General features: G+C 47.9%; 1 protein-coding gene across 1 annotated transcript in view; it reads right to left on the bottom strand.

Moving 5' to 3' along the window:
• The window catches only part of LOC119433582 (uncharacterized), a 328,885-nt gene that overhangs the window by 51,757 nt on the left and 251,239 nt on the right, over window positions 1–25,889 (bottom strand). Inside the window, exons 4-8 of the mRNA XM_049672518.1 lie at window positions 19,132–19,379; window positions 13,881–14,043; window positions 9,788–9,891; window positions 5,293–5,400; window positions 687–954 (exon numbers count right to left, since the gene is read on the bottom strand). Coding sequence (XP_049528475.1) covers window positions 687–954; window positions 5,293–5,400; window positions 9,788–9,891; window positions 13,881–14,043; window positions 19,132–19,379 — 891 coding nt within the window. The remainder of the gene's footprint in view (window positions 1–686; window positions 955–5,292; window positions 5,401–9,787; window positions 9,892–13,880; window positions 14,044–19,131; window positions 19,380–25,889) is intronic.

The following is a 25,889-nucleotide window of genomic DNA, read 5'->3' as shown; positions in this document are numbered from 1 at the left end:
TTCCGCATTGGATGATTAGCCACGGTGAGCACGTGACGTAAATCGCATTGCGAAGAGGCATTTGTGCGTGTGACCGTAACACTCTTGCTGGGAGCCACGCTTCCTCAAAAGGAGGGACGTGTGGCGCTTGGTTTGAAATTTCAGCTGTTTTCGGGCGGTCTGAAGCAACGTAATACTGTGCAGACACGATCGTCAGTGCGTTAAGTGTATACGTTATGCTTGTTTGTTTAAAATGGGCAAGCACATTGCCACATACTCAGTAACTTAAGTTGGTCCGACGTTTGGTTTCGAACCCTGTTCCCTCACCACAGCAGCCCGATGCTCTAACCATTCGACTATAGACCATCCAGTGACCGTGGTTGGCGGGAAAACGGTTACATACAATATTCAAACATACATAGATACATAGCTACACAGACAGGCAAATCGATAGACAGTTAGCCCCGGTAAGTCCGTGAAGTACCCTAAGAATGCTAACGCATTAATATAGGTTTCTTGCCGATATCAGCATGTAACAAAAAAGTGTTTATCGGATATAACGGAGGTATCTTAGTGTCAGGTGCGACTTCGTTGTAACGAGGTTACACTGTATTTTGTTGCAAACCTAGGTGTTCTAGGGGTACCATCATGGTGATCGCACATCATCAGAGGTTAGCAACACGCAGCATACAGTCAGGGTGCCCCACCTTCGGTCTCCTGGATGTGCACTTCGACGCGGTAAAGGTGCCTCCGGGCGAGGCCACTCTCCTCCTTTTCCTCCCACGAGGCCTCGAGCAGCACACTCGTCTCGGAGGCGTTGAATTCGCGCAGCCGCTGCGCATCTGACACGTACAGGATGCCGGTGCACGGAGTGACTGCGAGCCACGCGTGCGCAGCTGCGGCCACCGCGTCACCATCGTCCAACATGAGCCGAAAGCGGTGGTTGGACGCCGGCGCAGTCATCGACGAAAGGACCTAAGAGAAGAAGGTCGTCGGGGAACCACTGTGTAGCTTTTGGGTGCAGCAGCAACTACAGTATGCGGAAATTTCTTTTGGTTGCGCAAACATGCGACGAGCATCATCAGCCGCGGTGTGTGTAACTATTTGGACTGTATCAGTTTTTACTCGACAAAGAGAGCGGGAGTCTGTGAATATAAGAGTGCATCCTGGTGTACGGCCAACCCAATGTAACCCCGAAACATCTTAGCGCCATTCGTTATAAAATATTTGCGTCAGCCACCGGCATTGTTCTCACGCATTTCAAGTCTATGGACTTGAAATCACTGTGCTATGCCTACGCTAGGCCGATGACGTTGCTCAACACTGCGATCACTGCAGTTAGTAATGCAGCATAAGCTTTGGGCTTTGGCATTGCCTTTTTGCCCTGTAAAGAAGTAATATCCGAAGGGGATCACAGAAAAAGAATCCGACGGCTATTTGTGAACACAATTTCCGCAAGACGGGTGAGTGCGTCGTAGAGGACAGGAGGAACAAGACCGAAAAAAAAAATTGGTTCTCATCGTCCTCTCTCGCGAAAAATGGGCTAATGCCTCAATAAGACTCACATAGTCATTCAGCATGTTTGGACTATGAGCTATATAGAACAAACAGATTTATAACCCAGCATCTATACCCGCGTCTATAGTATATAACCCGCGTCTGCAGAGCTCGCGCAGTCCGCAGACGGTCACTTGACCACTTTACAAGTGTATTTAACACTGTATGGTATGCTGTTATTACTAACCAAAACTATTTTATTCGTGGGTGGAAACCTTGTCTAATACACGAAGTAGTAGCGCAATGTTGATAACAACTTGAATGCTTGTCAAATTAAACAGCACAGCTTATTTCGTAGCAGAACGGTACCCACGCTGTTGGGATCGTCATATGTTTCGGAACTACTCATTGCTGCTTAACCCCAGCTTAGGACTATAGTGAGAGCGCTGCAGTAAGATCACATTAGTGAAACGAATTTTCAAAAATACGCACTGATCTCCGAGACTGATTGCAGGCTGCCTCCTGACTTAAATTGCGTTATACTAAATAGACCGCGAGACGCCAAAAACAACCCCCAGAAACTGCCGCCGAGCTATATGTTTTCATGTCACGTCACAGAGGCAGCTCCCACCGTTATAGTATCTAAACATGGCGGCTACGATGACGTCAGTGCACCGTATTATCACGCGCGCAGTGTTTTACTTTTTGACGGCGACTGTTTTTCACCGGTTTATCACTGTTATCGTTTTGACGTCCGACGCAAGACTAAAGCCCCTATATATAGGGGCTTTACGCAAGACGCGCTTGTCGCGCTGTCATGCTGTCAAGTTTCTTGATTACGCCGCTTCTCGACCTGCTGGTACCTAAAGATGGCGTCCGCGATGACGGATGTGCAAACTATCCTCCGCACCGCCTGTCGGCGCGCATCGCTGCGCTTTAAAGCGCCCGTGCATCGCTGCGCTTTTTTTTTTTTTTTTTTTTTTTAAAGCGCAGCGATGCACGGGCGACCAAGAAACGGCCTTGGGAGTCGGGCGGTCGGGTAAATTCTTTGTTTCCTCGGTGGTGACGTGGTTGAAAGCGCATAATTCTGGCGAGGTCGCCAGGTAGGCGGGTTTGACTCTGTCGATAGCCACGACTTCTTCACGTCCGTTGAGCTCGATGGTGACAGTGTTTATCTGTCCGGCTGAGCACCTTGAAAGGGCCGTCGTAGGGAGGCGCAAGGGAAGGTCGGATGCCTTCACGCCGGACGAAAACATCGCTCGCTGTAGTCATGTCCTTGCTGACAAAAACGCCAGTCGACGATGCATCCCGGCTAGGGCAAGGACGCAGGCGTGAAAAGGGGAAGCAGAGCTGTTGAACGTAACTGTCTGGATCGGGCGTGGCGACAGTATAGCTGCGCGAAAAATTCACCTGGCATACGCAACGTTGTGCCATAGACCAACTCCGCAGTTGTGCAGCCGAGGTCCTCCTCGAAAGACGAGCGCACGCCAAGCAGGACGAGAGAAAGATCTTCAGCCCAAGAAACGCGAGCCTGGCGAGCCATCAAGACGGCTTTAAGTTGACGATGAAGGCGTTCGACCATTCCATTGGACGATGGGTGGTACGCGGTAGTATGGACTAGAGCACTGCACGGGCTCGGGCTTACCCGAAAGCCCGGGCCCGGCCCGGCCCACGGGCCGGGCCGGGCCGGGTAGAGCAGTTTTTTCACGGGCTCGGGCCGGGCTCGGGCACGGCGTGTGCTTTTTGACCCGGGCCCGGGCCGGGCTCGGGCTTTCTGTGAGTTATTCTCGGGCTTCCCAACTCGAAAAACATGTATTTTTTGGTCTCGGGCCGGGTTCGGGCCGGTTTCGAGCCGGGCTCGGGCCGGGCTCGGGCTTAAGGTAAAGGGGTGGCGGGCCGGGCCGGGCGGGTAACGTAGATTATTTCCGGGCCCGGGCCGGGCCCGGGTCTCGCCATAAAAGTTTTGATCGGGCTCGGGCGGGCAGCCCAATGTAAAAACGGGCCCGGGCCGGGCCCGGGCCGCAAAAATCGGCCCGTGCAGTGCTCTAGTATGGACATGGCGGACGCCAAGCAGGCACGCGAGTTCGCGGAAGAGATCGCATTCAAACTGTCGGCCGCGATCGGTGGTAACAACGATGGGGCATCCGAATCGTGAGATCCAGCCACTGACAAACGCGGAAGCCACGGTAAGTGCCGTTACGTCGGTGAGAGGAAACGCCTCAGGCCAGCGGGTGTAACCAGGAATGTTATAGGGACCGAGGTTAGGTCCACTATAACAATGCGTGAGTCGGCGAGCGAAAGAACAGGGAACCGTTCAGGCTGATGGTAGGAGCAGAAGAGACTATATTTTATTCTTCTCTTTTTGTGAAGTCGCAGCACGAGGAACGAGGCACATGCGCATGCCCATGCACCTGAGCGCACCATAAATAAAGGCTCATTCACACCGGCGACTGACAGTGGTCGCGCGACCAAGTTGGTCGCAAATGGTCGCAAATGGTCGCTTTTCTCGAAAAGCGACCATTTTGGGCCAGTCGCTCACTACGCGATTTTTCAGTCGCGCGACAGTGGTCGCAAAGCTGCTCAACCAATCAGCGTCGCGCCGAAAGTGATGTGTGTCGTCGTCCACGCCAAATGCAATGTCCGCGTCACGATATGCAGGCTACAGGCCGGTAATTGGTGTCTTGTCTTGTTATTCTGGGACGCAGCAGTTGCAGCAACGTGTCGAATGTACGCGGTCGCATTCGCTGGAAGCTAAACAGCAGGAAAAGAAAGCACAACACAAACCCTTTTTCCAGCTGCCGTTCGTTGGATGAGCACGCCACCCAAAGGTGAACAGCGGGTGAACAGCTTTGCTTTAATATTATGCACCGAATAACACGCAATGCGAACTAGAAATTACAACTTGCTCTCGATAATACTCGTTGTCATGCGCACAAAGTTCGGGCAGGAGGCGGGTTGCGTGGCCGGTCACTTCACGCGAGCGGAGGCACGGGCGCACCCACGAGCGTCGCGTTTTCTTCGGAGGCTTCCGCGCTGCCACAGCTGACACCCCGGCGGAGCACATCAGCACAGGGACGTCTTCCTGTTCGCTCGAATCAAAATCCAGCCATCGCTCGAATCAAAATCCATGGCTGTTGCCGGAACGCGAAACCAATTTACACAGTGCCAGCGAAATGCGCGCTAACTGCGTAGATCCCTAGAATTCTCGCTGAAGAACGAGAATGTCCGGGATTGCGACTTTCAGGTCGCGCTCAGCCGGGCTTGCCGGTGTGAACATCAGTCGCCTTCGGTCGCTTTTTGTTCGCGAGTCGCAAATGGTCGCGCGACCTCCTCAAGTCGCCGGTGTGAATGAGCCTTAAAAGGCGGCCGATGACGATGACGCTGGCCGCTAGAGACAGAATAGAATAAGATAGTCTGATTTTAACGTTGCATAGAAAGCTCGCGCAAAACTAGATTAAGCGACATTCTACTGTGGGATATTATTCCAGCGTAGTAGCGCTCACCCGATCCCATATTTATGCACACAATTTTGTTGGTACTATCGTCTTGATAATAAAAAGATTAATTTTGTATATGGCTGGGGGCCGCACTTGTTTGCGGCTTTTATGCTGGTACACAATCGTTACCGCATTCACTCATCGTTTCCAGCATAGGATTACATAAGCACAAACGTCAACATAAAGGAAATAATTTTTAACGAAAATATTTCTGCAGTCTTTTTCGGGTAACTTTTTTTGTAGGCTCTTTAAAGTGTACACAACAATAAACAATGTCTCATTGGAAAGCATTGTGGTTGCAACGATCTCTAATCATTACCCTTGCAAACGTCGTTGCGTTTCTTGATAGCGAAACGTTGTATGTGTCTTTAAGCGTCAGCGGGGTCCTGAGCGTGCTGCTGTTGGACACCTCGATCTGGAATGTCACCTGCAAGCAGTAAAGAGCTTTATGTAATTTCGTGTTGCAGACCATGTTTTACCGCCTACTGCTGTAGCGCTGAATACTTTCATAATGTAAGACAACTGCCTCTTTAAACAAGAGGGAATACTGATTTGTTTTCAAATTTCTTCCTCTATTCAGAGAGCATGAGAGGAATAAGTATGCACATTCTAAGCGCGTCTACTGTGAGCAAAGCTAACCTTCTTGGCAACAGAGTTGCAATGATGCCAAAACAATCATGATCACCAGTTGCCGACTTTGTCTAGAGTAAGTGTGCATTCCTACCGACAGTTAGCTTGTGTAATTGAACAAGTAACTCAGCGCAATAAAAAAGACAGACACAAGAAAGGGAGAAACAAGGACAAGCGCTACTCACAACTGTTTAATGCAAAGGAAGGATTGTACACACATATATATCCTCTTGTCACGCATGCGCAGGCCGGACGATAAGAAAGGCACGTGTAGATTAAAGACGGTTGCGCAAGAAGTCAAATTCGGCGTCAAGTAAAGAGATAGACGGCTCACTTACACACCGATCTCTGTTCTGCTTGATAAAGAAGGCCTCCAGTGCAAGACGAGAAGAGGCATTGCCACTCCTGCCCAAAATGGTAGTCTCATGATATCGAGCGTCAGCGGTAACATGGGCCACCAAGTGCGCGCCCTTATCCTCCTTTTTGTTTATCTTTTGCGCATGTTCCCTTAAGCGGTCGTTCACGCAACGTTCAGTTTGGCCGATGTACAACTGCCGACAAGGGTGCAAGGGGATGGCATAGACAACCCCTCTGGAGCACTTCACAAAGGGCTTCTCGTGCCTAGTACGGCAGCCTCGCCTGCTCTCACAGCAAACTCGAGAGCACAGCTTAGAAAGCTTGTTGGGCGCAGAAAAAACAAGAGGTATACCGTGTCGGTTAGCAACCTTTTTAAGGTTGTGTGACACTTTGCACGTGCACATAGGGTATTACCTCCGGCCTCAACTTCGGTTGTAGGACCTCTGCTCCTGCCCTTCGTGCTCCAAGCTTTACTTTTTGTAACAAAGACTCGGCGATGGTGTTGACGACAGCCAAAGGGAAACCAGCAGCCAAAAGGCGGCCTACTTGGTTTGCGTGCGAGCACCAAATGCGGTCTAGTTTCGCAAACCAAGTAGGCCGCCTTTTGGCTGCTGGTTTCCCTTTGGCTGTCGTCATAGCCGAGTCTTTGTTGCAAAAAGTAAAGCTTGGAGCACGAAGGGCAGGAGCAGAGATCCTACAACCGAAGTTGAGGCCGGAGGTAATACCCTATGTGCACAAATTGTCACACAACCTTAAAAAGGTTGCTAACCGACACGGTATACTTCTTGTTTTTTCTGCGCCCAACAAGCTTTCTAAGCTGTGCTCTCGAGTTTGCTGTGAGAGCAGGTGAGGCTGCCGTACTAGGCACGAGAAGCCCTTTGTGAAGTGCTCCAGAGGGGTTGTCTATGCCATCCCCTTGCACCCTTGTGGGCAGTTGTATATCCGCCAAACTGAACGTTGCGTGAACGACCGCTTAAGGGAACATGCGCAAAAGATAAACAAAAAGGAGGATAAGGGCGCGCATTCTGTGGCCCATGTTACCGCATGCGGTTGTGACGCTCGATTTCATGAGACTACCATTTTGGGCAGGAGTGGCAATGCCTCTTCTCGTCTTGCACTGGGGGCCTTCTTTATCAAGCAGAACAGAGATCGGTGTGTAAGTGAGCCGTCTATCTCTTTACTTGACGCCGAATTCGACTTCTTGCGCAACCGTCTTTAATCTACACGTGCCTTTCTTATCGTATGGCCTGCGCATGCGTGACAAGAGGATATATACGTGTGTACAATCCTTCCTTTGCATTAAACAGTTGTGAGTAGCGCTTGTCCTTGTTTCTTCCTTTCTTGTGTCTGTCTTTTTTATTGCGCTGAGTTACTTGTTCAGTTATGGAGAACCAACTAGCCCAACGATCAACTATTCTAGTTAGCTTGTGACACCAGAAAATAGGCCACTATATATATATATCAGAGCTATCATATATATATATATATATATATATATATATGAATCACAGCTAACTCCATGACAGTCTAAACAGAGCTGCTTGCATTAAACTTAATAATTAATGCAGTTACATGACTGTATTATCTGTATGCACCGAGACTAACAAATTATGCTCACAGTCATAATAACTGCACTTAAGGCAGGCCATGTATCTTTAATGAGGCATCATTAAAACACGATCACTATGTTCCCGTAACAATTCGCAAGTCAAGCTGATTTGACTTGAGAATTGGGTGCGACGGCAATGGGTAGGGTTTCATTGGTAAATTTTACAAAGAGAACAGCATCTCTGGTTCTTTTTCTGCATTTATGTATGAACGTTATGCTCCATTTTGCTTTAACAAACGAATTTAACACTAAATAACCATTCTTTCATTGTCCATTTCACCGAAACGTCTTCGATATGCGGCGAGAACTCAGCGGATACTATACGGTGATTGACTTGGTATCCATTGAAACACATCCACTGATAGACAAGCTGCCACCTTAGAAAGTCATCCATCTACGATAGGCAGAGAATACGATTCTAGAAGAGAGAGCATGAATATACTGGAATGGGCACACAGAAAACTATAGCTGTAAAAAAGGAGAACGCGTTCACACACCTGCTGACTTGTGCCTTACTCTTCTGTTTATTTTAATCTAAAAAATGCATACCTGAATCTTGTGCGCGCGCGCGCGAACACACACACACACACACACACACACACACACACACACACACACACACACACACACACACACACACACACACACACACACACACACACACACACACACACACACACACACACACACACACACACACACACACACACACCACACACACACACACACACACACACACACACACACACACACACACACACACACACACACACACACACACACACACACACACACACACACACACACACACACACACACACACACACACACACACACACACACACACACACACACACACACACACACACACACACACACACACACACACACACACACACACACACACACACACACACACACACACACACACACACACACACACACACACACACACACACACACACACCTCTTTTAAATGAATTTTAGACATGAGCGGGGACCCGCCGTGGTTGCTCATATATATTTACAGTGGCTATGGTGTTGGGCTGCTGAGCACGAGGTTGCGGGATCGAAGCCCGGCGACGGCGGCCGCATTTCGATGGGGGTGAAATGCGAAAACGTCCATGTACTTAGGTTTAGGTGCACGTTAAAGAACCCCAGGTAATCCAAATTTCCGGAGTCCCCAACTACGGCGTGCCTCATAATCAGATCGTGGTTTTGGCACGTAAAACCCCAGAATTTAATTTAATTTAAGATATGAGCGGGCATACCTACGCTCATTACATGCCACCTAAGATCACCCAAGAACGCAAGAGATTACTTGAAAGGTGATTATTTTTTTTATCACCTTAGAGAGTGACTTATAATATTTACTTGCCTCCTGTCGCGCATACTTGATTTGTATAACAAAACAAATAAAATGAAAAAAAAAAACAAGAAAATCGCATCGATAAAAACCAGGGGAGACCAGGAAAAAACAGGACCAGGAAAAAACAGGAGGGCTATTAGTGACCCCTCGGGATAATATGTTCAGCTACGAATTATAAGTGTTCTTGTGACGAACGACCCTTCTTTACAAAAAAAAAAAAAAAAAAAAGCGAAAAAGATTGCACTACGAAAGTTAGGTGGCTGCCGAAACCTTTAAGAGAGCAGATAAGTTGAACGCAGTTGCTCGGTGGCAATGAGTCCTGCAAATGTTTTTTAAAAGAAAGCTTTGGAAGATGTGGGTATCAACGCTGCCTAGTGACTCTATATGGCGCTGCTGCTTCTGTGCTGACATCGCGAACGGCAGGCACAGGGCAGTCATGGCGCTGAATGCGAGTGTGCACGCCAGTCTTAAATTCAATTTCTTCAAAATACTGCACAACTCCCAGCCTCGCCATTTCGTGCACTTAACTACAGAATGACCAGGAGAATGTATGCGACACAAATTGCGTGCGTATCCATTCACCTAAAAAACGTAGCTAGAGCAAACTTCATAGCTCATGGTTAATGAGGCTTGATATTCTATAAGTTGTTTATTAACAGGACGCGTTGTAAAGAACGCATAGGATGAAAGGTGATGTTCCAGCACGGAGGCATACACTTGTAGTCACATTGCAGTTTGCATTACGTGGGACTTCTGTTGCGTCTTTATAAGATACTCTTGCAAGTAAACGGGCTGAAATAAACTCATGCAGCAAGCTTCCTTGGAAGATCACAAGCGGTGTTTCTATACCTCGGCAGGCAGGTCACCGCGCACAAGACCGGCGTCCTCCACGATGACCATGAAGCTGTACTTGTCTCCCGGAAACCAGGCACCAGTGCTCCGAACAGCGATCTCTGCGAGTTGCATTTGTTGCACTGAAGCTAACACAGAAATTTCACATATCCAACCTATTACTCATTGTTCGGCAGTAAGCAGGGTAAAAAAGCATAACTTGCAGCCCATTGCACGCTTAAACAAACATTTGCTGTGAATACACTGATTAGCACAAGCGATACATCCTGTTCGGCGAAGCGAAAGCTAATCTAGCCTTACGTTTTTTTTTTTTTTTTTAGAATGCAGGCAGAACACGAACTGTGGAAGCCTTAGTCACTTACAACCTCGCGACATAAGCACATCCGTCATAAAGCATCCTGTTATGATGCAACATAGTTGTTTTTCGAATGAGAAAATTCAGAAAAAAAAGAACTACCAGACATTTACTAAGACAGCATAAGACTTTCTTTCACAGCTGGACGCAGCCATCTCTTCAAGAACTTCTTTATGGCGAGCCTTCGTCCGATACAGTAATTCCAGCTGAGACATCCGAAATACATGAAGATACCCCATTACTCTTAGAGTCTTCGTGGTGTACAAAACGTAGCACAAATATTGCCAAGCGCCGTAGCTGCGGGATAGCGCAGCGGTTAGCGCGTCTGGCTACCAACCACCTATTGCCACACGGTCATGAGTTCTCTCTCCAGTGGCGATGGTGGGCAATTTTTCTTTTCAGCCATACGGCAAGGGGGAAGCTGAGGGTGAGCAGGTTGGCCTGACGCCGGCCTAACGAAAAGTACGGACGCAGCAAACTATGTTTTTAACTATTAGCTATCGCAGTAAAAAATAACAATACGCAGTACTAGACATGCGAGAAGTGCTACTCACTGGAAGCATATTTAATGTCATTAGAACAGCTGTCTTGCACAGAATTCAGAAGAGTGATTACAATGCGCCTTATTAGGTAAGTGTTTATGGCCAGGGTCAAGACACTCTTAGATGCTTATCAAACACGTGAAGACACCGTTATAAACGTTCTTATGGTTGGGATCCAACTGGTTATAATTGGTCCAATTTGACGCTTCACTAGCGTGACCAATCAAAGTAATTTAGATACCGTGTGGTGCAACTGAGACGAAGTCATGTTATGGCTCCGTCACGAAATTTCAGCCGATGCATCATGTTTCGGTGAAAAACAGGCCACGTACTTTTTTTTTTGTACGGATGATTCTCTCTTCTTTTCTTTTTATGGGACGCCTTGGTCTTACATTGTGGCAAGAGGTGTTCGTTCGGAGTAAGAAAGCGTTGTTCAGTGCAAGTCCACTCGCCGGCTCGTATGTTACGTTGTGGTACGTAGAGGGTAAGCCGGTCCAAAACGCGCTTAGTTTTCTGAACTTGAACTCCGCATGTGGCGCATAACGAAGACTTAGAATGAACAGCCATACAGTAAAACCCCTGTAATACGAACCCGGCTGGTACGAATTTCGGTGTGATACGAATTAGTAACATTCCGCGGCCGAAATACATTGCTCACAATATGAAAAAATCGGCTGTTCCGAACGTGTTGCCGCGCCGCTACGGATCATACGAACGCGTGAGCAACAGCGGCGGCGGCCGAGCCAGCGGGGCGGCCACCGGCACAGACAAGCCGCCACAGCGGGATCTGGGCGGGATCCATAGTCGCCAAGCAACCGACTACGTCACGCGGCTAGGTAATCTCTCATTGGTCCCCACGTCGAGCGGACCGGACCACATCACACCCTAGTCGATGCTTAGCGAGAAATTAGACGAGGACCAATGCTGCAACGACGACCGCGGCGCAGCACCGACGGCCAAAACGCTCCCTGGACTCGAACTGCTCAGGCGTTCAGTGGCGTGCGAAAAACATTCCCAAGATCACGTGCGCGCACTTATACGCCTTCCAGAAGGCGAACGTTGACGATTTGGACAAGAAGAAAACGTCCCGTTGATACGTTTTTCAATGGACCGCAAAAAAAAAAGAGAGAGAGAGAGAAAAAAAGCCGCAGTTTCGCCCGAAAGGTGAAGCAACGGAAACGCAGCAGCAGCGAGCGAATTGACCTTTGCGCTGTCTCTCGTTTCAAAGCGAACTAAACGTCGAAGGTACAGCGCATACGAAGCTACTGGCACTAGGCGCACTTCGTCAACATCGCAGGTCATTTTGACGATAAGGTCCGCGCGGGCGCGCACTATGCGCACGTCGCAGATCGCTTTCAGGATACGGCAGTAACGGCACCCGCGCGGGTGCGTCGTATCTGCAACGTACCGGTCGCTTGTTGCAACTTACACTCTAGTTGCAACGCATCGGTCGCTTGTTGCAATGTACAAGCTGGCTGCACCGATAAATTTACGTGACCGCCACGTTCAAACGCAACGTAACATGCCGGTACATTATAGATTGGCGAAGTATCACGGGGAACGCCCGGTTGTTCGAACGCGAAAGCATTTGCGATGGTTAATTCGAACATACCGCGCACCCACAATGCTCTCAGCAGCGCGCCAAATCACGTGGCGGCGCCTCCGACCGGCATTGCTCCGCCTCCGACACCGCCAGAGAGCAAAAGCTTAGGCGAGACCCTCAACGCCGCGCGGAGGAAAAAAAAAAAAAAAAAGAACCGCGGCGTCACGCAAAGGTCGCCGTTTCTGCGTGGCGCTGGAACACGCGTGTACGTGCCGACGTCTCAGCCAACGCTGCGGCTGCAGCGCAGAGGGAAGCAACGGCGGAAGCCCAGTTCGGCCAACGCTCGCTTCAACGGCAGAAACCGAAACTTCAGGGAGCGGCCTAAGCGGCGCCGGGCTGGCGGGAGCGGCGGACGCGTACGGAGACAGTCGAAGGAGAGGGGGCTACGAGGGTGTTGAGAGGAAGGGCGAGGGGAGCCACCAAAGCGTCAGAGTTGCCGAGGTTTCCCTGAGGCCCTCCTCCCTCACCTGCGACGGTCCCCGCGCGCGCCCGTCGCCGTGTCGCCTCTTCACAACCACAATCTCGCTCTCTCGCCGTGCCTGCACCGCCCGCTCCCTGAAGTTTCGTTTTCTGCCGTTATCGCGAAGCGAGCGAGGGGCAGTTTTGTGGCCCTCGCTCGATATGTGCTTTCGCGCCGCGATATTTCACGAATCGCACCGTTCGTACGTCGTGCTATGGTGCACGAATATTTCAAAAATAAGTCCTTCTTTTAATTCGAACAAATTTTTGGGCCCCTGCGTGTTCGAATTATCGAGATTTGACTATACATGGAAGTCAATAGCATTTAGGTCGGGACCGCGAAAACGCGACGTAGCAGCCAGGAAAACGCAGCAGCGAGGAAGGTATCAATGGGATTCCACTATTAGAAATCTTTTCTGTAAAAATAAATTTATTTTTCTTGATATTGTGTATGTTTTGATGATACGAATTTCGGGTGATACGAATATTTCACGCGACCCCGCGAGATTCGTATCACCGAGGTTTTACTTAATTATTCAAACAAAGCAACAACTTATACGCAGTTCAAAAGCAAAATGTGTGTTGCAACAGAAAACTGGGAAGTACATTACATTTCCCATTGGAACGAAGGACGAGGGCCCGCTATTAGGCTTTGCGTTTAAATACGTTCTCTCTCTTCGTCTTTCTCTTTTTAGCACTCAGCAAACAACACGACAGAAAGCGGCTCGTGTCTGCCAGCAGTAATTCGAAATAGAGTTTTAAGCATAAGTTGAGTTTATCTACTTTTGAATCCTAACTAGCAGCATAAACGTGGGTCCAAAGAAAAAAAATTTAGTGTTTATTTTAATTATACTTCTGATTCTTGGCTTAAAGACTGCGTACGTGCTCTATAATCTGAATGAATATAACGAAGACATCGCGTCGTGACGACGCTCGCGCGTGCTTGTTAACTTCAAACAGAAACCATATGATTCGGATTCACAAATAAGTGTTAACTACTCACAATAGTTATCGGGACAGAACGTTCATGCATGCCATGTACAGAACATGTAAGGCTTGGCAATTTCACACATTCTGCTCTTATACGCAAGAAATACAAAGCACAAGTGCAAGTAACGCTATCTGACTTACTTGCGTCAAGGAATGTCATCTTCTTGTCTCTAATGAAAGTCTGAAACGGTGTATCAGCAAGCTCGAACAGGTTTCGAGTATCTTTTTCCAGCCGAACTTTTAAATTGTTGGCGTCCTTTGAATCTTCGTCAAGCACTGATATCGTGCAGCCGAGTATGTCACCCTGCATGAATACGACACATCAGGGCCTGTATCCACAAGAAGCTCTGACACTAGAATTGTTCGTAAGAGAAAATTTCAGCCAATACTGACACGGGACATATCGTTAGCAAATACGACCGGCCAATGACAAAGCACTTACGAACGAAAAGCTTTGCAAATTCGGCCCTCCGGTCTGTTCATCAGAAATAAGTTATACAGGTTAAGTTTTCACATTAATTCACATTCACATTGATTTAAGTCTGCTGGTATTAACATACTCTTCACACTAAAGTAGCCCCCGCTAACTTATTGGGTAACTGTAAGGAAACATCGCAAGCAACCATTTAAGAGATAACAGATGAATGGTGCCATTCTTGTCATTAAAAAAGAGAAGAAGAAAGAAGAAAAATAAAACAGAAGAAAGGGAAAGGAGAGAGAAGAGCAGCTAGTGTATCATCCGGAGGCACTTACTACACCGCTTAACCATGAAGGACAGAAGAAATAGATGTTTTACAGAGATAAGTTTCAGTGTAGGAGAAAAAAAAAAATCTCTCGCTAAGATATATACACCGTGAATTTTCTCATATAAGACGATTAGAATACGCTGGAAAGCCTCTCAATCTGCTCTTTTTGCCAGTGCTATGTGTTGCCACGCTTCTTCGCATAAAAACACGCAGTCTGTCTATACAGATAGGCGAGAAGAAGACATGAAAGCAACGGTTTCGAAATATGTTAATAAAAGTGCGCATGTGGTTGTGCTTCTGTATAATCCATATCGCTACTGTCGTCCAGTAACACGCTTCTCAGTCATCACTATTCCATTCCACAAATATGGCAAATCTGCTTCTATGAAAAACTAAGCGGTTTGCACCTGCATCAGCTAGGACGTGTATATAGATAAAGAAAACCGAGCATTGCGTCCCTTGCTGAGAATTTCGCTGAGCTCACATACCCTCGCGTAAGAGGGAATTCAAGGCACCAGAAATGACGGAAAATGTCCGAGAAATTTAGCAACGTTTTCCCGGTGATATTTCGCGAAATCCATAGCTTGTAGGATGTAAGTCAGAAAAAAACTCCACAGATAAACCCGTTTCCCACGAAATGCGTTCCGGCTAGAAAGGAAGTTGCCGCACACACATCCGTGCCACGTGCGGTAGGGACTAATTGTTATTAGAGCAGAAATCAATGGACGGAAACGCGATTTTTAGAAGATCCCGCCGGTATTCTTAGGAAACTTTGACGGTTCCGACTGAAGGACCCCTGGAAACGGCTGGACAATGCTAGGAGGCTCCCCGCAAACTGAAGCGCCGCAGTGCGTGGGCATCGAGCAGTGGCGTAGCCAGAAATTTTGTTCGGGGTGGGGGGGGGCTCAGGTTGCAGCGCGGCCTCCCCCTTATAGACTTTGTCGAGGGATCAAATACATCAATAATAACTGCACTGCCAATGCCATTGTATATTAGATGCTGCAAACAAATTATTGAACGCTACGTACTATCAAGTAAATTATGTATTTCTTCATAAAAGAATATATTCGTATGTCCCAAAAATTCTGGCAGAAATAACTGATATCAATGCGGCCGCGTTTTTTTTCTTCTATTTAATGAGGAAAGAAAAAAGCACACGGACATTAGAACCATATCAGTTCGAAACCAGCAAAGCAGTGTATACAGCTGATATGAAGAACGTAAAGGCCATGAAATGAATAAGTTGAGGACAAATATTTTGATGAATCTTCGTCATTCAAGAACCTTGTTTACATTTTTGCACATATGCAACGGCCAGAAAAAAACCTCAATGGCGCTGTCCCTCATTGCAATAGATTGCGCAGGAGCAGCTGTTACCGGTCGTGTATTGTAATTACACCGAGATTATACTCGCAACAGTGAGTACAAATAAAAAGTAGGAGAGAGAGAGAGAAGTCATAAGGGAAAGGCAGGCAGGGAGGTTAACTATGCTGAGCCCGGTAGGCTACCCTGCACTGGGGAAGAGGGAGAAGGGATTAAAGGAGAAGGAAGGGAGAAGTTCACAGTTCACACGTTGCACATTTACAGTTAAGCGTTCATCGCTGAGTTTCGTCACAGGCGTTCATACAGGCTTGTGCACTTCAAAAAACACAGCAGCGCCTTTGTAGCCCTGCACATAGCAGACGCACGAGGCCACGCGCCCAAGATCTTTTCCTCCGTAAAAGGTCTGTCGTCTAAGTGCCCCAAAGCCGTCCGAAGGGCAATCCTCTCATCTTCGTATCTGTGGCAGTCACATAAAAGTAGGAGTTCTGCAAAATATACATTAGAAATGCGAAGATAGAAGGGAATATACAAACGCGAAGATACAACTCGCTAAAGGGCAAAAAAGAGTCGCTGGAAACAAAGTTCACTGCTTGTATACACAACACCTCGCAACAAGATATTTAAATATACGTCAAAGTCTCCAATAAATCGACGTATTTAAGCAAACGTTACTGTACATTATGCGTCAAACAAGACAAATAAACACGTTGCGGAGTCAGAGATAGTAAACTTTGCACACAGAAAGACAGATGATCTAGGCAAGAACAAAACTATGATCGCAGAAATCGTGATATGTACTCGGGCCATGCAGTGGTCGCGACAGCACCATACAGGTAGAATAATAGAGGAATAATGCAGAAATCAGTACGAAAATGTGTAATTTACCTGCCTGCACAGCGGCAACAATTATTCTGCACCCAAAATAAAAGGAGGGTTTTGTTTCTTTCCAAAAGGAAATAAAAGCAGGTAGCTAAAAAGGAAAGAAAAGGACAAACGAAAGCCACAGATGATGCAGCAAGTTAGTACCCAATATCCGAGTGTGTTTTTGGCAAACGCCGCGTGGGCCGGGCTTTCAATGAGCAAAGTCGGTCAAAATTGGTTATTGATGTCCTCGTAATTTTCGTATTCGCACGATACTTTTGATCATGATGCTAACTGCTAGAATGAACGGCTGAAATTTATGTGGTTTTAAAAGCTAACGAACAGTCATACGTTTTCATAATTACGAGCTTATGGACCTGAAGGAACAGAGCTTTTTACTTGCATTGATTTTTGCTGCTTCGCTATCTAAAGGACAAACTTCTCTCGGCGGGGAAGTTGAGCGAAGCGGTCAATGACTTCGGACACGTTGATGCCGACGTCTCTGTGGGTGTATATAAGCACCAGTCTAACCATGTGTTCCACAGACATTGTAGAGCGCAAGTAGGTTTTTAGTAAACTCTTGTTAAAAAATATACTCTCTGCGCTGGCAGTGGTCACTGGAAGGGTGACTAAAATCTGGAACAGTTTGTACACATTTACATAGAACCTGCAGTCGCAATGAGAGAGGGCATCCATTCCGGTGCTAAAACCTAAATAACTCCCTCGATGTCGTTGGCATCCTTGTTTAGGTACTTTGCACAAACAGTAGGTTGTTCGATTCCAGTGATGTCCGTAGTTTCGTCAGGAAGTATGGAGAAGCAGCCTGCTTTTGCAACTAGGCTTTCTTTGATAATTTCGCCACAAATTTCTATAATTTTGTTTTGTGCATCTGGGCTTAAATGCGAGGCATTACTGGGGCAACTTTCCAAATGGTTCTTCAGATATGTATCTCCACAATCAGCTCGCATGCGAAGAGGCGCTCTGAAAATACCTGTATTTTCTTAGGGGCCTATGCTTAAATCCATAGGGCCACAGTCCCTGTGGCCACGGAGAGCCAGACCTTGTATAGCCCGCAAAAAGAATTTCCTCAATAATAGGCCATTTCCTTTCTCCTGTTTTCTCATATTTTCTTTTGCCTGCCCTGGTCCAGCTGATCGATCACATTGGGCACGCTTCCTGAAAATATTTGGAGAAAATTATCAGCTGCTAGCTCACAGTCACGGTAATATTTAGTATTTTCGTGTGTGGTTGAAGATTGCGAGCGCGTGCTTTCATTTCTGGAACGGCTTGGACACGAGGGCTCCAGTGCACGCATGTTGGTCCAAGTTTATAATAGCATTAACCCCATAAAGTTCCATAATTGAAAATCTTTTAAAGCACGCCTTTGGAAATGTCAGTGCACCTTGCGCGTCAAAAGTTTATGAGAACTTTACACCCATAAAATTTCGGAATTGAAATCTATGCGCTCCGTAGATTCCGCGGCCGCTGCGAGATGCCGCAACGCGCCCGCTCGCTATCGAAAAGCCCTTGAAAGTTTGTGCTCGGATGGGGCTCCTTGTGTTACGTGACCCGAGATGCCACGAAATCCACCCCAGGTGCCACGAAATCCAGCCCGAGTTCGCAATGTTCGTGCCGAAATGTTATTCGAGCGTGAAAAAGACATTGTAGACAGAATGCAGAATGATTCCCGGCGTCGGTGGTAGCTTTGGTCGGCGGTGCATGTCGGCACGCAAAAATTTCAGGGGGGGGGGGGGGGCTGAAGCCCCATCAGCCCCCCCCCCCCCACCCCCCTGGCTACGCGCCTGGCATCGAGGGTGCAGGAACTGCATGATCCTCGACCCACTCAGCGACGCACGAGATGAGCCCGACGGATAACCGTCGGTGTCTCTCAGTGCCCAGTGCAAGTATTATCTGTTCGATTACCCAGAGCGGCCGTGGCATAGTGGCTAGAATCCCGAGCTTGACACCACAATATTGTCGTCACAGTACTCCAGATATAGTTTATTGGATTTGCCGTGCTTGAACCAGTGCGCAAATAATTACGAACACGATCGTTCTACTTTCTACCTCACAACTGCTATTCGCAGTGATATTTACCTCAAGTTGAGCAAAATAAAACGGTAGCGGTGCTCAGCGTGCACAAACAAAATTGGAGCACGGCGGAATGGCCAGACAGCTGGCCGCGAGACGCACGTGGATCTGCAAAGAGCCGCATATGCGGCTTGTGAAAGGTCCTCCGTTCTAAACATTGCTCGAAGGCAGTGCGTATAGACACGTGTCGCAGGCTTTCATTACGCTTTCTTTGTTTTTATTATATTCTTAGTTCTTCAACGCGGTTCTAATATTTCTGTTTCTTGTATGATAAGCGAAACGGAGTAGCCGCTATCAGCAATGACGCCGACCTCTCCTGTGCACACATATTTGGCATTGAAATAATAATAAGAGACACGTTCACCACGTACCTTGTGGAGACTTCGAACTGACGTTCGGCATAGAAGGTTGCTGTTCCTCTGTGCCCTGGGTGGCTGGTCATCCAAGTCCTCAACTTCAAGTGACACCTTGGCTGTCTCGTTTGGTTGCCCGGGAAGTGAGCACTCAAGCCTGGCCATCACCACGGAGCTCGCCGAGGCCGGCGACTCGCTCCACAAGACGGACCGCGTCAAGCGAAGCTGGCCGGAACTTGCATCGAAGGCCAGCCATTTGTCAGCGTCTAAGGCGAGCAGAATAAAAGATAGCGGCGCTTCAGCTGAATACGTTTGCACTACGGTTTTGCATAAAACTTTCCAATGAAATAGATCTTGCTGTTCCATTCGCATTTGATTTGAGAATTCACTATTAGAAGTTGTCGAACATTTGTTTCTGTGAGAATGTAAGAGATAGCAATACGTTTTGAAGTCTACAGATGGAAAGGTGCAAGTGGTGACTGTTTTGAATGATTCTGCTGTAGGAGAGCCGTGGTTTATGGACATCCCAGTTTATGAGCAAACGCATATAGATTACCAAACTTCTGCTCAGTAATTTCCAGTCGTTCAATAACGATGCCTCGCCTTTTTAGGCAGTTACGAACTTGTTTTTTTCAATTTATTCAGGGCAATTTATTGTTTGGACAATCTGACCATGTTTGCATTCCTTCAAAACAATGTGCATCGCACTTTGCTCCTTCAACGAACACAGTATACTCTACGTGCACCTGGTGGCGAGCTAACGTCCCCGTGTTTTATACAGTCGGGATGTGCGCCAGATACGATCATCTTTCAGTTGTTTCTCATTCACAAGCTCTTCAGTCGACAGGACGTTCAGTTATGCACGGCGCTGCATGTATCAAATGATGCAAAGAAGCATTCTTTTAGCACCAGACGGACTCAACAGAACATTTATATTTCACTTTGTTTGGAAATCAGGAAATATCCAGTATTGGACTCAATATTCCATAGTAGTTTTGCTAGAATAATCGCATTCGATTCGATTCGACTCGTAAGTATTGCTATTCGGTCACCCTTAGTTTGTACTGCAGTCTGCATGATACAGTGAATATGTTGCGCCTTGAACTTCACCAATGGAGAAGCCGGCACTGCCGACCACGTGACGTACGAAGGATCCCACGCATGGCCAGAAAAGTACTGACAAAAAGGAGAGATGTAGATTATGGCCTAAAATATGGAAAAATGACACGAGCTAGAATGATAATCTTGAAGCGTTACTTTGACTATGTCATCAGTTATCTGGATATACGACAGCTGAGATTGATCCGGTACTAGCTTATGGCTGTTGATCCTGTAAACTGTATGTAAATACATGTACCGTTGTATGAACATTTGAATGAGCTGAAATGAATTGAATCAGCATAGATGTATAGGGCAGCGCAAGCATGACTCAGCGCCTTTCTCAGGCTTGCCATTGCGTCAAGTAACTTATACGGGTCGCCTTGCGACCACGATCGTGCTTTTTAGTACCCGATGTAGAAGGCACATTCCGTAATTGCAAGTCTTGTGGCATGAATATATGGCAGGCTAGGTATGCCACCTTTCTCAATTGGGCCATATTTTTTAGGGCATTGCAGTGCAGATAAAAACATATTTTCTTACAACGCGTATTAAGCGGCGGCGTATATCAATAAATACATAATAATCAATGATTTATTAAGTTGTTGCCCAAGTCTCGTTAATATTTTTTTCCAATTAATTACTTCAGGGCATATGCTGCAATTGTAGAATTGGAGCCGGTCAGTACTCGTCATGTCCACTTAGCAGAAATCCCGAGACTAGCCCGTAGTTCGCGACATTTCTACTTGCGGAGAATTGCATCGGCGTTCTGCATACTATTTTCCTAGGGGGGATCGATGCGCCCCCTCTCACCCGCTCTGTTCAGGGTGGCGACAACCGCGTCGTCTGCTATGACGTTCCCAATGGTCAAGTCCGCTCCGCAGTACCGCGCGCCCAGCGCGGTGGTTTCAGACGATTTTCGTCTGAAAATGCGCATATGTGTGAACCACCTGGGGTTCACACATATGCACACACATGTGCATATGTGTGAAGTGTGGGAAGCCGGTCACGTGGTTAGTTGCACTTCGCTTCGAAGAGGCAGGACGTGTGTCGAGTGCGCTCCTGAACGACACTTGACAATGTGGTGAACGCGCTTTAAAGCATGGGTCCGGGACCTCAATGAGGTACGACATAATGTTAAGGCATTTCTCTCGCATTCAACGCTAAATCGCCCCTGAATTCTTGTTTTTACGTACAGACGTCCGTGCAAGGGATAACTGCGTGAAAGCGTTATCAGAGGGTAAATTGCGTAAACTGCGTGACGCATTGCAATTCAAGTTACCTGCCAATTCTTCCTTATCCAGCTCGGACGCAGTTCAGTCGAACAGCTTCGTCTCTGGAGCCCTCATTTGCTCGGTGCATCGAGAATCGCTGGGCATGGAAACAACTTTGACTTATGAATGTGCACTGAAACTACACACCACATCTGCCTTCCATTACTGCGCCAATATTAGTTGATATTTTCTTTAAAGTAAGTAATGAATGGCCAAAATTAAATTCAGGTCCTTGTTTTTGTAGCGATGCATTTTCCGATGCCATTCCTTTTTCGCGCTTCGTCAGTGGTGAGAGCGACGCTCCGCCCGCGTTATCAGTGGGATCAGCCGGCCGGGAACAGTGTATGATAAGAGTGCCATAGAATCGAGTGGAAGGCACTGCTACAAAATCGCGGCCCTGGGTACATTTTACACATTTACGTAAAAACTTCATCGTGCAGCCCTTATCATTTATTTCGGAAGTGATACGCAAAAAAAAAACAAAGCGTAAAATTTATTGGTGCATGTCTTGCACCTGTATACTTCAATTACTCTTGCTTTCAATTGGCATGCCTCAACACTTGGCTTCGCAGTCTTAGTGGGATAACCCGGGCCCATTTCGAGGCTCTATACAAGCACCGCGAGAAAACTACCGGGTTTGCCGGGTAGAAACCTCTCCTTCGAGAACGTGACGGTGAAATTTGAATGCTGTAGGGCGAGTGAGGGAGTCACAAAATTATCGAAATTGTACTAATTTCCGGGAGACTAGAACGCTTGCCGAAAGAGAACTCTGGGTGTATTTGGTATATAATTTCTGGGGATAGAGTGGAGGATGTTTGGGAGTGCGTACCCTTACTAACAGCTTCGGTGAATATTGGTTTTAATTACGCAAGGTTGCGTTAGGTCAGATGATTTTCCCCAATGTCGCACTTTCAACAGAACGTCCACAAAATGGCGGGATCGAATCTCAGCCGCGGCGGCCGCATGTCGATGGAGGCGAAATGCGAAAACGCCCGTGTGCTTTCGTTGTAGCGTACGTTAAAGAACCCCAGGTGGTCAAAATTTATCCGGAGCCCTCCACTACGGCGTGCCTCATTATCATAACTGGTTTTGGCACGTAAAAACCCCAGAAAGAACGTCCACAAAATGTATTTGTTTGCTCTACATACACTGTTTCCCTGAATTTTCACTCGTGATTACAATCACTTAAAAGAACGCAGGACATGCAGTATTTATGCCGTTGGATGTCATTTGTCCCGTTTAATCTTCACCGTCTATAGCTAGAATCCTTCCTTTTGGACCTCTCGGTAATGTAAGCATTTGCCAGCCATTTATCTAATGGATTAGAGACCTGCGGGACGCAGCACGAAGTCATTCGCAAAAGCCACAACAAGGCGTACGAGAGCTGCAGAGCGCACGCACGTGTGCGGCGATCGCCTGAACCGGTCTTGAAAATGGCGTAGAATAAGGTGCCAACAATAGGTGAGGCGTAAACTCGTAAAGGCTCATGGAAAACGTCGCCTGCTCGGCGCTTCCGGTTCAACCGCTTACGGTTTTGGCACACGATTCTCTGTTCGCGGGGCTGGTCGCGCTTGCTCTCTGTGCACTTTCATCAAGGTATCGCCCACGCTGCAAATATCTAGAGCCCGTGACGATCGCATCGATGACTGACCATTAAATTTGAGCATAGGCAGTCATTTAAAATATTTTTTCTAGCCGAATCGACCGAACACGTGAATTAGGTATGCGTGCTGTCGCAGTCGCGGGTTTATCTTGAACTTTCTTGTTCTCAAGTTAATTCTGTTCGTGCCAACGACAGAACCCACCACAGTTTCGCTGGCTTCGATCCATCTGCACAGTAGTGGAATAGGGATCCGATTTTTTTTTACTTATTACATCTAATTTTCACTAGGCTGATTTGATCAAACATGCACGGTTTAGTAGTGGAGGCGTTAGAGGCGGCAGGCGGTTCCAATCCATAGCTTTTTCTTGGCACGAATGTCTTGGAACCACATTTAAACGAATACCTTGCATAGTGTCACGTAGTAGTGACGCTGACGAAAACAGTCGTAAAACTGTATGACGAAACTGATTCTTTATTGGGCGAACCTGTGCCCACAAAAGCAAGCTACAATCAAAGCACAACGATAGCGGCGAACACAGTCGGCGATCGTCGAAAATTTGATCTGCGGTGAAACGCGCCAGCTTTTATACACGAGTCATCGAATGTTCCAGATTAATCCCTGGTACCCGCAGTGTCTTCCAGAAAGTTCTAGACAATTCGCGTCGGTCATACAATCAGATAACATAAGCGTCGGTGAAAACATGCAACGGAAAGAAGCATCGATAACGTTCTAGAAACTTCCGATACAGGCGCGTCCTGCGCCGAGCGATAACGTTTAACATTTGTTAGCCGGTGGTTAAGCGGTCACCGGTGAAAGATAAACATGTATAAGTGTCAATACCCTCCCCTTAAAACCATCGTCCCGATGCTACAAAGGAATATGAAAGCGAAAACAAAACCACGCGTAATAAAACAACAAAAAAAAGTAACAAAGTACCCAAGTTCGTCAGCGGGCGTACAAAGGCTTAAGACGCACCACGTGGATGACTTCAGGTCGTGCGCGGCGCCGCTGTGATTGCGAAATGCCGTCTGGCACGATCTCATAGTCCAGAGGCGCACGTCGGATGATCTTATATGGTCCGAAATAGCGACGTAACAGTTTCTCGCTAAGTCCTCGTCGGCGTATCGGAGTCCAGACCCAAACACGGTAGCCGGGCTGGTACTCGACGTAGCGGCGTCGAAGATTGTAGTGTCGGCTGTCGGTCCTCTGCTGGTTCTTGATGCGCAGGCGGGCGAGCTGTCGACCTTCTTCGGCACGCTGCAAATAGGTGGCAACGTCGAGGTTTTCTTCGTCGCTGACGTCCGGTAGCATGGCGTCAAGCGTCGTTGCCGGGTTCCTATCGTAGACCAGGTGGAACGGCGCCATGTGCGTCGTTTCTTGCACGGCCGTGTTGTATGCGAAGGTCACGTACGGAAGGATGGCATCCCACGTCTTGTGTTCGGCGTCGACGTACATTGCCATCATGCCAGCTATGATCTTATTTAGGCGCTCGGTGAGGCCATTCGTCTGCGGGTGGTAGGCGGTGGTCCGGCGATGGCTTATCTGGCTGTATCGCAGGATGGCCTGAGTTAGTTCTGCTATAAAGGCTGTACCTCGGTCGGTGATGAGGACTTCTGGGGCACCGTGACGCAGGAGGATGTTCTCAACGAAGAATCGGGCTACCTGGGCGGCACTGCCTTTGGGCAAGGCTTTTATTTCGGCGTAGCGGGTGAGGTAGTCCGTATCTACGACGATACATTTATTCCCGGACGTCGACGTCGGAAAAGGCCCCAATAAGTCCATCCCGATCTGCTGGAACGGTCGGCGAGGTGGTTCGATTGGCTGTAGAAGACCGGCTGGCCTTTTCGGCGGTGTTTTCCGTCGCTGACAGTCTCGGCATGTCCTTACGTAATGGGCGACGTCGGCAGAGAGGCGAGGCCAGTAGTATTTTTCTTGTATCCTCGCGTGCGTGCGGGAAAAACCGAGGTGTTCAGCCGTTGAGTCGTCATGGAGAGCTTGCAGAACCTATGGACGCAATGCTGAGGGTACCACGAGGAGGTAGTTGGCTCCAAGAGGTGAGAAGTTCGTCTTTAAAAGAATGTCGTTTTGCAAGAAAAACGACGCCAATCCTCGCCTGAACACCTTGGGCACAATGACGGTCTTGCCTTTCAGGTAGTCTACAAGGCTTCTTAGTTCCAGGTCGGCTTGCTGTTTTTAGGCAAATTCATCGGCATTGATGGGTCCCAAGAAAGTATCGTCATCCTGGTCGTCCTGTGGCGGCGGTTCGACGGGGGCGCAAGACAAGCAGTTGGCGTCTGAGTGCTTTCGCCCGGACTTGTAAACGACGGTGATGTCGAATGCTTGAAGCCTCAGACTCCATCGTGCGAGACGACCTGAAGGATCCTTCAAGTTAGCTAGCCAACACAAGGCGTGGTGGTCGCTCACAACTTTGAAGGGCCTGCCATAGAGGTAGGGGCGAAACTTTGATGTAGCCCAGATGATGGCGAGGCACTCCTTTTCTGTTGTGGAATAATTTGCTTCCGCCTTCGATAGCGACCGGCTAGCGTAACTTACAACCCTTTCTAGTCCGTCAGTCCTCTGCACAAGCATGGCGCCGAGTCCTACGCTGCTTGCGTTGGTGTGGACTTCGGTATCGGCGTTTTGGTCGAAATGCGCAAGTATTGGCGGTGATTGCAGGTGTCGCTTCAGTTCTTCAAATGCTTCGACTTGCGGCGTCTCCCACTTGAACTCGGCGTCAGCCTTCGTGAGGTACGTCAGCGGCTCGGCGATCCGTGAAAAGTATTTGACGAAGCGCCTGTAA

Source organism: Dermacentor silvarum, chromosome 1 (genome assembly GCF_013339745.2).
Source record: "Dermacentor silvarum isolate Dsil-2018 chromosome 1, BIME_Dsil_1.4, whole genome shotgun sequence".
In the NCBI taxonomy this organism is placed as follows: Eukaryota; Metazoa; Arthropoda; class Arachnida; order Ixodida; family Ixodidae; genus Dermacentor; species Dermacentor silvarum.
The sequence above is the reverse complement of the archived record's forward strand: the minus strand, read 5'-3'. Positions and strand labels throughout refer to the sequence as shown.